Here is a 15,738-nt window from a genome sequence, read left to right as displayed (position 1 = left end):
TTGAATAACGAACTTGAACCAGGAAAAAACTGAATTATTTGAGTTTCATTCGAATTGGAGCATAATAAATTATGTAAGCATGCCCATTAAAAAAAAGCTCCTCTCGCAACATGGAATCAAAAACTTGCTGATTTCCCCACCTTTCGGGGCACTATGTGAGAAATGTTGTTTATCAGAACGGAAGGATCTTTTCACGTATCGCGGTTTGCACCCAACGAGAGAATCAGGTCGTGCTGAATTTCAACTTTTTTTCTCCACCTCATCACCCAATGACTCACGCGCTTCACATTTCTACGGTTCACTGCTTATGAGACTTTAAAGAAAAACTTTCAAATCATGGGAAACATTGCAATGACTTTTTTCAGCTGAGCAATGAAATGATTATTGGGAGAGTGCGTCAAACGTCACAGTTTTGCATACGGAATATCCAATGTTTACTGCAGTAGGGACACTGCTAGAGAAAGAGGAAACGCAGAGCAGGGAAATAAGAGAAGGAGCGAGGAAGAGCAAAGTTTGAGGTAGTGCCGGGACGAGGGTATAAGGCACTCAGTCACATACGTGCCTGAAATGGCAACGGTGCAACAATGATAAATTCCACATCTCGCGTTTACTGTGGTTCACCGTTCGTACAGGTATACGTATGTAATATGGGCTTGTGTATTTCGCCGATACTGTGATAAAGAAAGGGAGGGTGAAACAAGGCTGGGGCCAAGAGAAGGAGGAGGAGGAGGGAGGAGGAAGCAAAAGACGTACCACGAGATAGAAGGAAAGCTTTGGACTATAGCGAGGGCGTGCTTGGTACGGTAGAGTCTGAAATATTTCCGCACAATTTACATTGCCCGCAAGGGTGAGTTTCTCCTCCACCCCACATCCGTTTCTACTTCTCTTCTTCCTCTTCCTCACTATCTCACTTTCGTCGCTTACTCTCCCTCAATTTCTCGTTCTTTCTCTTCCTCATCTGTATTTCTCGCCCCTCCCCCTCTTTTCTTCACTCCCCGTTTCTCTTTCTTTAGGTAGAACACCGGTGCTCTCGTCACGTCGTGAGAATACGTAATATCAAGAGCTTCATAGCAATAGGAGAAAGGTCTACTGAAACTAGTGGCTATATACAGCTATTTCGTGCCTCTGCTTTTCCCTATTTACGATTTCAGACCGGGGAGACTTTACCGGGTAGATTACTCTTCTAGACCTACCGCTTTCCATACACACTCAACTTGGCAACAGTCTTTCGTGTGAATTAAAACAAACGAATGAACTTTATGCTTCTCGAGCTTGTGTCAAATGTCATTTATCATTTTGACGTCACAATTCATTCATTGAATCGCACTATTTCGATTGAATTTATGAGTCTCCTCTCTTGAAATTTATGCATTTATTCTTAAACATTTCATTTTATTTATAATGTGAATATTAATTTTCACAAATGTCATCTCAGAGCTCTCAACACGGAGAATATATGTTCGTCTGCTCACGGTAACGTTGCATTGGAATTCAGTGGCTGCATCACCATTGCGTTTTCACGTAAGACTCCTTCCCTGAAGTATGTTAAAGGAAAAAAAGTCTTTGAAGAGCGACACGCTGCTCGGTTGGTTCCGTAACTTTTTCTCGCACCCTCTGCTTCCGGGCATCGTCACTCCACTGAGAAAATCTTGCAAAGTGGCAAGCACGACCGGAAGGAATTGGAAAATGAAAGATGGAGTATTTAATGAAAACGTTTTTTTCGTGCTGTTTCAGGCGTACGTTGATTTGGTTAGAGCCTGGGGTTGGAAGAGCTTCACGATCATTTACGAGAACAACGAGGGACTCGTCAGGCTCCAAGAATTGCTCAAAGCTCATGGCCCAAGTGAATTTCCCATAGCAGTTAGACAGCTCGGCGAAGGTGACGACTATCGGTAAGTTTTCCAAATTTCATTTAGACCTTGTTCAGAAAGGGAACGAGCAAATACGCTTTTACCCAGAGGAGCTCTTTCGAGGTGTAGAACAACCGTGCACGAGCTGAAAAATATGGTGACCATATTTTTTCCTCTCCGTTTCTCCACGAGCGGTAAAAAAAAAAATCGGTGCACAGATTGATGGAATAATTCTTCAGGACAATCAAACTCGTCCATCTTTGATTGAGTGCTGTTCCCAGGAAAACAAAAAGTCTGTGTATTACAGATAGGACGATTGAGTTGAATATACGAAGAGTGGATTCGTACATGGCGAACCCGAGCGAACCATAACCCGATATCGATTCGATCGGGCATAAGCTCTCGGTTTTCATTCAACTCCAGTATGCGAATAACCGCACGCGGAAGCATATACGCTGGTTTCCGTTTGCTTCCGATCTCCGATATTTGATCTCGAGAGACAATAGCCACCATTCGCGCTTTGATCTATATCTCTCTCAGTGTTGTCCTTCTCTCCGTGTATCTTCCTCTCTCCTCCGTGGCTTTGGAGAGCATTTGTCTCGCATTCACTCCTCTATATGCGAGGGGATGAAAGGGGCTCTGCTCGCTTTCACGTCCAGTTTTGTTGCCCTCTTCCCCTCAACCTTCCCCTTACTTCTCCTCCTGTTATCCTGTCCAATGTGAGAAAGTTACCTACTTCAACTGACTCCTGAATTATTCAGCGACCTCTGTACACACAGTGGCAGTGACTTATCGGATGAAACGATTGGTATTTGAATAAGTAGTGTCGAGTGTATCGCTGCAGATCACTCGGCTTTTTGTACCGACTCTTATAAGAGAGATTCTGGGACACTTTAACAGGCCGATAAATCGTAATGAAAGTTGTTTATACGATCTCCGAATGCGAACGCAGTAAAATATTGTTTATTTTAATATCGCCCCCGATTTTCTAATATTCCTCAGAGATTTTGATGGATGTAAGAAAAATCCGATTTCGTAGGATCGATCCAATCTTCAAATTTGGTCATCGTCACTCGAGGAACACGAAAAAGCTTTTTTCGTGCATAAGAAAAAATTCTGATGCGGAAATCCCAGACAAAGGTTTGAGAGAACAAGATTTTGATATTTTTCCTCGAATCGAAACGTCCCGTATTGAAATGTACGGATATGTTTGTATCCTACGAATGCAGTATGTATGATCCGAGTAGTGTATTCTCTCACGTGAAAAGTAAACAAAAGACCAAAGAAAGGAAATATAAATGTATGGTGCATCTGTCCTTCCGGAAGAGTGGCCAGAATTATTTATTTCGTTTCTCGTATTCTCCATCTTCCATGTTCTCTCGGCGCTGTTGTTTCTTTGTTTTCATGCTTGTACGTTATTTTTTATGACATCTTGATTTTTTTCTTTACCCTACTACATTTCGTGTATTCAAGAGTGAAGCAAGTAGTACGAGATGGTTTTGATCGGACACGTAAGGAAATTCAGATCCGCAAGGAACATCACGTGCCTATTCGTCCGGAAATAATGTTTTCGTGGCAGAAAATAGAGAACTGTGACCGAACGCTCGTCGCACTATTTCGGCAAAAAAAATGTTCGGATTAAATCGCGATGAAAAAACTCTCGAGTTATTTCGCTCCCCGTTCCAACTTGAATTTCTTTTTTCCCGTGCTATTACGTAAGAAGACGAACTCGCTCGAGCACAGGGACGTAAGAAATTTTCAATTGAGCATTTCTTGACCGAGGCATCGTTCAATATTGAACTAAAATGAGAAAAAGAACGGCGAAGAGCAATGAACACTGATGTAACATTGGAGAAGAATCGCCGCTGCTTCGTGGAAACTCCACTTGGACATCGAACGTAAGAAAAGAGGATAATGAAAGTATAGGATAGATCTATAGCTCGTTTAAATGCCAGCTAGGGCGGACGCTACTGAGGAAGAGAAAGAGTTGCACGTAGTAATCCCTCGAAGTATGTACGAAGAATCTACAGGAACTATCTGACTGACGTAAACCCGACGGCGAACGGTCTTCGAACCCTACGTCCACGAGTACAGGGTTTATGACTTGCCGTCAATCCGCCCTTCGCCTCGCCCTTGCTTCCGAAGTACCACTTGGAAACCCCGGAGTGATGTAGAAGTGAGGGTGATCAATGTTCATACGTCTGTCTCGAGTGTGACAACCTTAATACTCGAAATCACGAGGCACAATTACATTTTGCTCTTCGGATGCAAGCCTTCTTCCGTGCTTAACAACGGATTTACGAGCCTCTCGTGTTCCGAGAATACGATAAGAGAAACAAAAACTCGAATGAATGCCTCAACAGACAAAACCAACAGTTTGAATTCAGAGCTTTTTTAATAAAATGAATTTCGACGGTTTGTTAGATGGGGAGGAATCGTTGAAATGAGATTTATGAAAAAACGAAGAACATTCGATTTTTTGTTTTTGTACGGGCGGCTTGGAGAATCCCCATCTCACTTTTCCTCCACGCCACCAATTCTCATGATCCTGTTATTGGAGGAAATGTAACCGATTTGCATGAGTGGAAAGAAAATTGGAAAGCCCGGCGGGGCGACTACATTTTCAATCATTTTCCGATCGTCAGCATCGCGAGAAACTTGGAAAAACTGCCTCTCGCTTTCAGGGATTCACCGATGTACGTGTCTGAACGGTCACCCAACCAGGTATTGGCCCCTTCCGAAGCTGCTTAACTCGGAAGATCGGTAAAGCCACTTGCCATTACGCACACGTTGCTATCACTCTCGAGACAATTTGTTTATTTCCTGTTTCGCCAATGGATGGTGCATTAAATAAATTTACAGCTGATGGAAAAAGTTTGTCGAGTCGTGATAAAATCAGAAGATGGAATAAAAGCAGATTCGATTGAGAGTGCAAAATGCCGTACGTAAAACTTGCTATCTCCTGAAATTCCCAGAATATTTTCTCCTCTACGTCATACTTGCTACCGTCTTTCCTCCCTTTTCTATTTGCTCCAGGCTGCTCTCTCGAATCGCAACTTTTCGACAATTTCCTCTTAAAAACTTTTCATTTACATTATAATACACAGTAAAGCCCACAACCGGTATTCAACGACCGCGATAAAGTTCTCTTTCGCGAAGGATCATTCCGGAAAGTTTGCAACCTGTTAGTGTATAATCTGACGATGTGAATGCGTGTTTTTATATGTGTGGGTGCGACCTCGAGCTTTTACAATTTCGCTAACATTGACTTTTCTCTGGCCAGACCTGTGAAGCGTGTTCTACCTTTTTCAAAAACAGAGTGTGCAAACGTACATAAAATATTTGCTCTTTCCGAGAGCTCGCGTAGCCCCGCGTTTACCTCGTGCTTTTCTCCAGAATGACATGCGTTAAAATAAAGGCGAAATGTACTGAGTTTTCAAACGTTCCTATTTTTATTCCACCGCTGTGAATTCCCAGAATCTTATACAAATCATTACGACGACTGCACGAGCATTGCTGGAAAGCTCTTCGATTCATTTACATTAGTCCCTTAAGTCGTGCTTCAGAAAGTCAAGAAAATCGATTGTTTTCGGTAATGTTTTTAGGGCGGACGGAAATAACTCGCTGTAGCGAACTTTTCGATATAGTTTCAAGGATTTTTCAAAAGTACAAACATTTTTTTGTTATCTGAGAAATACTAATTTGCAAATGGTTTATGCGCAAAGTCTGATTGTCGAAATTTGTCAGTTGTGTACAATTTGGAAATCGTAATTATTGTCTGTAACGAAAATTCCAAATTTTTTTTCCATTTTTATATATTTTCCTTCCATATGAACCTATGAAAACTTGAAAGAATTGCGAAATTCTACATTTACAGCACGTTGAAGTGATATTCTTCTTCTTTAGAAGCATTTTTATTTCAAACTCGCTGAAAATATAAAATATCCCTATTTTTTCTGGTTTCCAGAGTTTCGTATGGAAGCAAACTATATGAGAATGGAAAAAAAATTTGGAATTTTCGTTTCAGTCAACAATTACAATCTCCACATTGTACACAGCTGAGAAATTTCGACTTTGCGCATAAACCATCTGCAAATTAGTATTCCTCACATAAAAAAAAATGTCTGTACTTTTGAAATATCCTTGAAACTATATCGAAAAGTTCGCTACAGCGAGTTATTTCCGCCTATCCTAAAAACAGTCGATTTTTTAGACTTTCTAAAGCAGAACCCCCCTTAATAATTAACACTTCGGAGATTCGATGCGGTATGGAAATTTTTATATCGACGGACGTTTGCGTTGAGAAGATTCCAGGAAACTTCGTTATGATTTTGAAACTATTACTCTAAAACTACCTGATAAGTCTATACTTATAAATAACGGTTATTTGGGAGTTGCAACAAGAGATGCGCTTTGTCTATGAAAACCAGTTTCAGATTACACTCCATAGTTTCCTTGCGGAGAAACAACCACTGTTTGGTATATCCAGGAGAGTAGATTTCGTGGCAATGTCTCACCAGAGAGAGTCTGTATGTGTATTTCGATCCCTATTGCAATTATCTTCCTTTGGCATAGCGAGTACAACCTTCAGGTTGGACCGTAGCGAGTAACGCTATCAGTTTTGTAATCGCGTCTACTCTGGCAATCGATACGTATCGACAAATGAACCAATAGGAACAATGCTAGTTTGTACTCGGCGTTTCCCACGATATTTCGTGCTGCCACAGAAAGGTCTTTGCTCAACCTATTACTCGTCAAATTTCCGTACAGAGAGGCTCGACTCTCTTCAGTCAGAAAATTTTCCAACGCTGGACGCTTTCCTGGTCGCCCAACGCTCAAAGACCAATCATTTATCGTTCATTTCAACCTCTCCGTGTCCGCTCGTCATACCTATTCTACAATTGACAATCGATACGGTTCACCAAACTCCGATGGGATAGAATTCCCTTCTTCCATCCTGGAATTACGTTCTCAACCCAACAGCGCACTGCTCCACTATTTGCATTTCTCTCAAGCCCGCCTGGGAATAAGAATTACGAGCTTTTTGGATCGGTAAATAATGTGAAATGGAAGGAAATATTAAGGCGTAAAAATAAGAGAATACAAAATTTTTCATTGCATTAGGAACGTTATGATAATATGCTTCAAAAGTTTTGCCAGTTTTTTTATTCAAACACCAAACGAGTGGTGTTTGAATAAATATCAGCTGGTTTTGGTTAACAACTTTCATTGGATTTTCCGATCAAGTTTTCATTGGAAGCTAATTAAATAGATGGAAACTTGAGCCAAACGAAATCCATGCAGGTTCTCAAGTAAATCCATAACATCGATTAATATCAGGAGGAAAAAACGCGATGTATTTTCCATACCAATCATCGATAGTATAAAACGAATAAAGGTTTTCAGTCCTCTTCGTCTTTGTTCTTTCGCCCCGGGCTCGAGAAGTTTGTAAGAAAAATAAAAATAAAAATAATCCGAACCGGCTGCTGTACGCTTTTCTGGCTCGACGTCGAGGTTCGAGAGGCGAAGAAAGGCGTGCACGAGTTTTTTTTTTTTATCCATCAAGGCCGTTGATACTTCCCGTGAGAAACTAGCTTTACCCGGAAAGTGATTACTTTGAGAAAGTACGCGCGAACGAGAGTTCGTTAAGACCCTCGAACGAATATCGGAAACACGAGGAGCTGGTACGAAGTTTATTCCCGATATGACGAGAGTTCAAAGTGAACATTTTTTCACGGTGTTTTTGGTGCGGTAGGAAAGGAAAACCCGAAAAGAAACTCGAGAGGAACTCATCGAGGTATTCAGCAGGGATGAAGTTGGTGAAAACATCGTCCTGTGTATTTTGATTTATTACCGCGAGAATGGAAATGGGAGATTGAAAAATTCGATGCAAAGGAACGAGGAAAGTTAAATTATCATCGACTGATGAACTGGAATTACGCAACCAAGGTGAGAAAAGCGACTAGACGTAAAACTCGAATCAATACTCGAACTCGAGTCTTAACGAAGCTCACACCATTCGCCAACGTTTTTGTTTTCCAAAGAAAAGCTTCGACTAATTTGAAAAAATCTACCAACTCACATAATCGCTATTTTTTTCTCCGTCTCGAGCATCGTACACGGAATATAGGAAGCGTGAAGAAAAAAGCAGACAGTAACGTGAAAAGTGGGGGAAAAGCACGTTTTCGCGAGCGTGCAGAGAGGCGTGAAGCCAGAAAATATGAATGTTGACTCGCTCGTGAATGGGACACGTGGAATGGGAGACGGTTTGAAAAAATGAGTCCTGGTGTGTTCATTTTTTCTTTGCCTCGCATTTCTCTACTTCAACCCTGTTTAGAAAGCCGCGAGACTACGATGAAAGGCTAGACCGAGCGAGAAAAAAGAAGTCGGAGAGAGGGAGAGAGAGAAGGGTGATCTTTCTTGACGATTCTTCGAGAGCATGGCCCACGTCTTTTCACATTCCGAGCAACGTTCTATTCAGAGCCTAACGCACATCCATCTCACTCTCCAAGCTTTTCTTTATGACGCGGGAAGCCCCATGAGTTCTCGTTGGACGAGCCTTTGTCGAGGCTAAAAAATAAAAGGATCCTCGAGATCGAGTTTCTCGTTTATTATAATTTTCTCTTCTATTTTTCGATCTCCGAGGGCTTTCATCTTCGACACACATTCTCTCGTACGTACATGCGCTGCGTACTCCTTTGTCCATCAAATATATACGTATGTGGCGAGAAATGCGGGGAATTGGCTAATAAAAATGCGCATCGGGGAATTCGTGCCTGTCAGGACTGTAACGATTCGCGCGATATTTTTATTTCCAAACGGTTTTTTCAACATTTTTAAATATTGTGCAGCTTTAAAATGAAAATAGACTGAATAAATTAGCTTGGATGATCAAAAAAAATCGTATTCGCATGAAAGGAAAAAAAAGAGTGATGAAATAAATAAATTCGTGGCTAATGGAGATAAGACACATTTACACTTGCTTGAAAAGAGCGTAGATATTGTAGGTAAATTCTTCGGACTCCCATGAAGCCGGCTGCTGTGGTCCATTTTTTTCGTTTCATTCTCCGCAGTTGGGCTTGCAACAACGCCGGTAAAAGTCTTCCACGAGCTCCCATCGTAGTCAGCATGAAAAGTGGTCTCAGGGGATGGAAGGGGTGGGAAAAGGTGTACAAGCCTCTCTACAAACGACGCCATGAAGGTGTGAGTTACAGCCCGTTGGACAGCTCCTCTCTTTTTTTCATTCTGCTTTTTCTCCCTCTCTCCCTCGCCCTCATGCTCGTTTCTCGTTGCATTGAGTTCAAGTTTACCGAGTGCAAAGTACGTGCCTTCGCCGATGTACAACTCGTGCCCCTCGTCCCCTTTCCAGCCCGCTTTTTACTCCCTCATCTCCCTACGGAGTACGAAAAAACAGTCTACGTGAGCTTGCTTCCCTCTCGCAAGCTTCCTCGTATTATCGTTGCTCTTATCTCGCGGTTTCTTCTTTTTCTACCCTCGCCCTTACCTCTCTCCGGGTTATTCTTCTTGCAATAATTTTCATCAATTTTCTTTCATCGACATGCGAGCCCGCATCGAATCGATTCACCGGGGTTATCATGTTACGGGGTAAGATGGAGTATTGTAAGAAAAAGTTCCCCGCATCGGACAAAAACGAAAAGATACGTTAAACGACGAAACCTCTAATTTCCTTTTTATGTCAATAAACGCATTTCTCCTTTCTCCAGGAGGAAAATATGAACTCTGCGTCCGACATTATTCCTGTCTTTGCAATAGCTACACTCAATTTTACCACGTGATGAATAAGAGAAAGAGAGACTCGCGAGAATGATGGCTGTAACACTGAAAAAATAAATCGAGACGAAATGCAATCGACAGAAATGCCTGTCTACAAACAAGTCTTGGGAAATTAAGTTGTGACGATTCCCCAATGGACTTGTTCCTGAGTGTCATAGGGACATGTTTAAGGGGAAACAGAGTTGTAAAAAAGACATACAAAGTGCTACTGAGAAATGCATGAAAAGCCTTTGAAGATGGAAACGACGCGAATGCCAGGATCGTCGAAGGACCACTCGGTCCAATGTCGTAGAAGATATATCGATAGACACATTTTGCTATGTACATGCAGGTGGAAACATATACGTGAACCACTTCAATAGAGTCTCACCGGATGTTCTGTCAGATACATTTCTATGTGGAGAGAATTCGATTCCAGCTCCCCGTGTGAATGAGGATCCTGCAAAAAAAGTGAGAGCACAAAACCATTAAAAAATCGTGGCATTGAATGGTGACGTCGGAAATAAAAATTCACGCCAATTTATCGGATACGGATACAAAATTCAACAAAAATTATGACGACATAAAATATTGGGAGGAAAAATGTCCCTCTGATTTTCATGAACTCTTCGCTTTATGGTAATGATCATCATTAAAGTTATTCACTCATGCGGTATCTCAAGAGTAAATCTCAACTCTTCTTTTGTTGATAAAAAGAAAAAGGTAACAAGTTGAACGTGGCTCGGTCTGTAAGTCGAATGAGACGTAATCGAAGGAGATCTGTAGGAAGCTGGTTGTCTCGGAGAGTTATTTCCGGTGGTGGATCATAAATCTGTTGACTTGACAGAGAGAAAGAGAGCGCCGGGCGTCGAAGGCCGGAGGAAGAATCTTTCACGAACGAATCTCTTTCAATATACGTCTCTCCTTAATTATAGTTCGAACTTCGTTTTACCCCGGCCATCTTCTCGTTTCTTTAGCCATTCTCTCATTCGCGCCAAACTCATAATATCGGAAGCTTCTCCCATCCCTGATCTTCCTCGATCGCGCCTTATTTCACATGCTCTTGTCTCCCCTGCTCCAATGAACCTCGAGAGGGGTTCACGAACGTCTATTGATTGCCAGCCAATTTCGCTTTAACGAGTTCCTGATAGCTTCGTGGAAGGACCTACTGATTTAGTGAGCAAAAGAGACGACGATCAGAGCCTGTGGAATAAAGAGGACAGAGTTGAAAATATATCTATGCTTCTTATATATTTATATAGCCATGGGAAAAGTAAAGGATGAGAGAGAATAGTTTGGGGCTGGAAAAGCGTGGAATTGAGCCGAGGAAAATTTAACGAAGCTGATTTCGAAACTGGGCTGGAATCTCCTCACGACAATCGGTCTCAAAGACCGAAGCTGCTCCCTGCGAGAGTGTCTCTGCCTACGTGTTTGTGTGTCTTCCTCTGCATTGTGATTTCATCGATTAATCGTCCAGTCAGACATCGCCACCCCCTTCTTTTCCCATAACTCCACTGCCCCCTCGCAGATCGTCTAACCATCTTGTCTCTTTCCTTCTCTCTTTTTTCCTCCCCTAGTCACTATCGCGCGAGATTTATGTGCACGTAATTTTCTTTCGAATTCATAGGAATTCATTCTTTTGACAAATTTATACCTGATAACCCGATTTCCCGAGTCTTGCGAAGCGCGGGGACGGGAAGGATGAAATTTTCATTGAAAAGATTAGCATCAGGCAACGTGGTTGAAAATTGCACGATCAGTAAAATAAAAAATTATGATGAGTGATCCAGAGACTTTTCGATCGTTTTGAGCTCTTGGGTTTTATGGACGGTCACGACGCTAAAGAAATATACCATTTTCTGGGTATACAAATGGGATTCGTGGGCTTGGAATCAAGCCATTGTTACCCGCAGGATGACTCGTTACGAAGACATACGACCCTCGTTCGTTTAACTTCCTGCAAAAATTCTCCCCTTCATGAATCCGACAGACCGTCGTAAAACGTTGTAAAAAAACGCCATGTAGAGAATTCATGGAGTTTCGAAATTCAGGGAATTCCAAGTGAGATGGGACGATTGTTATTCGCGGACATAGGAATTTTCGAAAATCCTGCCCCCGTTCATGCTCGCTTCCGATTTTTTTTTTTTTTACGCTTTCGAGGAAATCACGTACTCTGAAAATTTCGATGAAAAACCCTGTGCATGCGATTTGAATCGATCGCTCACGAAACTGTCGCGTCAAACTGTCGAGAGGCGGCGCATGAGGGATGGAGGGACGACACTTTTTTCCTCCCCTTATCGCACTTTTTGTTTGCACTGTTCCATCGAATCTACTACATGCGAGAGGTTCATCAATCGACAGGAGCTCATGGGATGTAAACGATGCTGTGCCAAATATTGTCCTCGAACAATTTTCACACTCCCAGAATGCCGTGAAGGATTCTAAGACTCTAACGAGCTTCTTGTTCTTCAGATCTCCTCTCCCCTCCAGTTGAGACACCCTGACAATGAGACTCGTTTTTCTATCTCTCTCTCTCTCTCTCTCGTATCTAAACTTACTGACGCGCATGCGCACGCGTGTGCTGTACGTTTGTCTAGATATATGTCAACTACAATTCACTTAAGATCAAAGTTTTGCCTGTCTGATATTCAGCGAGATAAGAGAAAGGGAGGAAATTTCTCTGACATGTTGTCGAGATGTGAGCCGGCAAAGTCGAAGGGTAAACTTAGTCCTATACTTGGCGGAATGTTTCTCAAGACGTAGTCAAGGCTGTCCCACCCTCTTCCTTCGTCTTCATTGTCCCTGTCACTCATCCCCGTGGAGCATGTAACTTTTGACATTTTGTTTTCCGATCCGTTAAAAAGAAGATTTTATCGAAAAACGAGTTACTTCATATTTACACCCTTCGTGTAACTCTGGGTTAAATCTGTTCATTTTTATCCAGGGCGACGTTGCTGAATGAACATTGATTGTCACATACCCGCCTGAAAATTAGCTTGTCGTTGAAAATATTTGACAAAAAATGTGGTATTTGGAAAATAAAAATAAAAATAAATATGAAAATAGTAAAATCACCTCAACTGCGTTGATAACGAATTTTTCCCTCTCACTCCCCTCTCCATCTCACCAACTCTTTCCCTCTATACCTATCTGTCATTCTGCCAGTCCTATCATCCCCAGTTTCTGTCGAGTACGTCGCTCGGTGACTCCAATTAATTCGAAGGCTCAGCGAATCGAGAAATTGTCAGGTCAGACGGATTTAATTAACCTTCCGAACGCGAGAGAGCCTGTGGACCAAAGGCAGAGAACGCGATTTCCGTTATACAGCTTGTTTGAGTTTAACTTATATCTCCGAGGCCACTATAAATATAAATATCCTCGTAAATGCAAATTTTATTCCACCGGAAAAAATCCCATGAAACATCGATTCGCTATGAAGCATAAACAATAAGCCCTTAAAAAGGACCGTTTATTTTTACATTGAGTTGTTCTAGTTTTAATGAAAAAATTTTTTCCCCCATAAATCCAACGATTATTACCCAACGGTGTCTTTCGTTGGAAGAAATTTTCGAGTTTTGCTTTCAGTTCAACGGCCACCGTGGCTCTTTCGAAAGAATATTTATTCCCACTTTCTATTTTCACTAATTGCTCTGCTCGTTCGCGACAACCGAACCAATTTGTTCTCCACGTGGACCATTTTCTAGCTTTTATGGCTACCAATTGTTACGTACAAGTGTGTGCCGCAAAACGAGAAAAAAAACGTTCAGCTTAAGCGAGGAACAAAACGAGCAGGGAGTTCTATCCGGGACAATGAAAGTACTCACAAAACAGAAAAAAAAAGTAGAAAGCAATAGTTTGATCTGGCAATTGTTGGGCTCAATTTCGTTCGTTAATACATTGATTTTGATGACACAAAATTCGCTGCCGTAATCCTAACACGTTTATTTGCTAATTTTTCAAACCATCCCTCTCTCGTCTGAAAAATTGGATCAAACTGAACTTCCAGAGGTTGTTGGCTCGACTGGTGCATTTGAGTTATTCTGAAGCTCCTTAAGGTAGATCATGTCCGAAGGATCGTATTTTGTAGGTGTCTAAATTGGGTCGATTTTTACATGCTAAAAGATATTATCGCACTCTAAATTAATGTCAGAATTATTAATTCGAAATTGTAAATAATTTTTTTCAACTTATCTTTTGGCGAATGAAATTACAAATCGGGGATCCGTCACTGACTGAACCCGAAATTTCATTCGTCCCTGGTTAAAATACTATTGTTTTTTATATAAAAAATTGCATTAGAGAACGCAAAGAGAAAACACAGCAGGAAATAGATAAAGAAAAAAGTATTAATAAGAAGACAGAAGGCTAAAATACCGAAATAAGCAAATGTGAGGTTATGAGAGTGCTCATTACCAATTTCGTTCAATCTTCAACGTAATATTACTAGTAAGACAATCGTCTCGATTTTTTTCCCAAACCTTCATTATATACTTCATTGTTATCGTGTATTTTTTCATAAACTTCGTAAAAAGCGTTAGTTCATTAAATGAAAAGATGAACGATTTTTCACGCGTGATTCTCATACCTCCGTATATTTTTCTTCATATTTAAACACGTTTATCTCAATAACTGATAAGACGAACACTTTAAAAATTGATATGCGTGTCAGTCAACTACCCATTGAAACTCTGAGTAAACTTCAAGACTTTCTTAAGAAAATCGTTTCGCGTATGAACTACCTTAAAGTGTATTCCACCGTATGAGTCAACTCTATTTTCTGACAATCGCTTTCATGAACGCGGCACACAATTTCCCGCTGGTAAGTGTAAACGCGTGTTTTTATTTGGCTCCATTATCATCGTCATCTTATCTTCTTCTATGGACTCGGACCAAGCTAGAGTTTTCAGTAATTTTTATTAAATGGTCAAGAACGTACATTTTTGAGGCGAGGTTAAAAAATTCAAAGCAAATTCGAAGATTATTAGAAACTCTAAAAATTCTTATAAACATAAAAAAATCCTATAGACATTTTATATGGAAGAAAACTCATTTCAACTGACATCGGTTTCCATTATATCGACCTCCATTCATCGGTATATATATTTCAGTGAATTCTTTGGAAAATTCTTTTACGCACGTTCCGTATATAGAAATAATAAAGAACATATATATTTATGACAGAATGTGTCTCACAGTTTCTCATTCCTCTTGCACTCGCATGTCTGTCGGAAGAATTTGAGCACAGAGACGTACCAGAGGCAGGAGCTACCTTTAAAGCTTCTTTAGCATCTGTCGAGACGACGTAACTCAAGCCTTCCTCTTCAGTGGAGACTTTTCATCCCCCACAAGGTCGAATGGTTCTCGCTGAATCGTAAGATTCCGGAAAAAGTAAATTATTTTTCATTGCACATGAGGATTTACATGTTCCAGATACTTTATGCCAAATCGACCAAATTTGGATTAGTTGGATAATATTTTTAGTTATTTTTCCTATGAAATGCTTTGAAAATTATTTTTTAGTATTTCGATAAGAACAGCAATTAAAACATCGTTTTTGTCTTGGGCAAAAGTTGGGTTAATTCGAGATCGAACATTAATCGTATTCTAAAGTTTTTCATTCGGGACAGTTCCACAAAGGTAGCAGTCAGGATCCCTTTTATCTCCTCAGCTTTCTTTTCGATGGCTCTCCATTCTTTCTTTTCACTTCATTGAGAAGAAACGTGGCAGCCTTTTTTAACGCTATTTTAACCCCTGAGCGTCGTCGTTGCCCGTGCCATTTATCCCACCCGAGACGGCGGAACGCACATTTTGTCTTCTCCATGATGGAGACAAAACCATCCCTTTTCCTTGGTGAAAATTATGGATCGCTACGGATTTGGAGCTTAATAACGCGTCAGGATTATGGCATTAGTGCCATCGTTGTTCATTTTCGCTCTCTGCTACGTAAGATAGAGACCTGCATTACGAATTTCTCCAATTTAATATTTGACGACTGACGAAGTGCAAATACCATCATTTTCTCATAGAACAAATAATATTCAATTTTACAAATATCGTGTTCCCTATTTTCGTGAAAAATTACACAAAAGTATCACGATATTTGCACGTACATTTA

The 15,738-nt window shown here is 40.9% G+C and overlaps 1 protein-coding gene across 4 annotated transcripts in view; it reads left to right on the top strand.

Annotated features, from left to right (window-relative positions):
- The window catches only part of KaiR1D (Kainate-type ionotropic glutamate receptor subunit 1D), a 169,601-nt gene that overhangs the window by 107,526 nt on the left and 46,337 nt on the right, over nucleotides 1-15,738 (top strand). For all 4 annotated transcript variants that reach the window (XM_043423445.1, XM_043423443.1, XM_043423444.1 and 1 more), the window contains exon 5: nucleotides 1,735-1,892. In XM_043423445.1, coding sequence (XP_043279380.1) covers nucleotides 1,735-1,892 — 158 coding nt within the window. The remainder of the gene's footprint in view (nucleotides 1-1,734; nucleotides 1,893-15,738) is intronic.

This window comes from Venturia canescens, chromosome 7 (genome assembly GCF_019457755.1).
Source record: "Venturia canescens isolate UGA chromosome 7, ASM1945775v1, whole genome shotgun sequence".
Classification (NCBI taxonomy): Eukaryota; Metazoa; Arthropoda; class Insecta; order Hymenoptera; family Ichneumonidae; genus Venturia; species Venturia canescens.
Note: the sequence above shows the minus strand (reverse complement) of the source record. Positions and strands in the feature narration are given on the sequence as shown.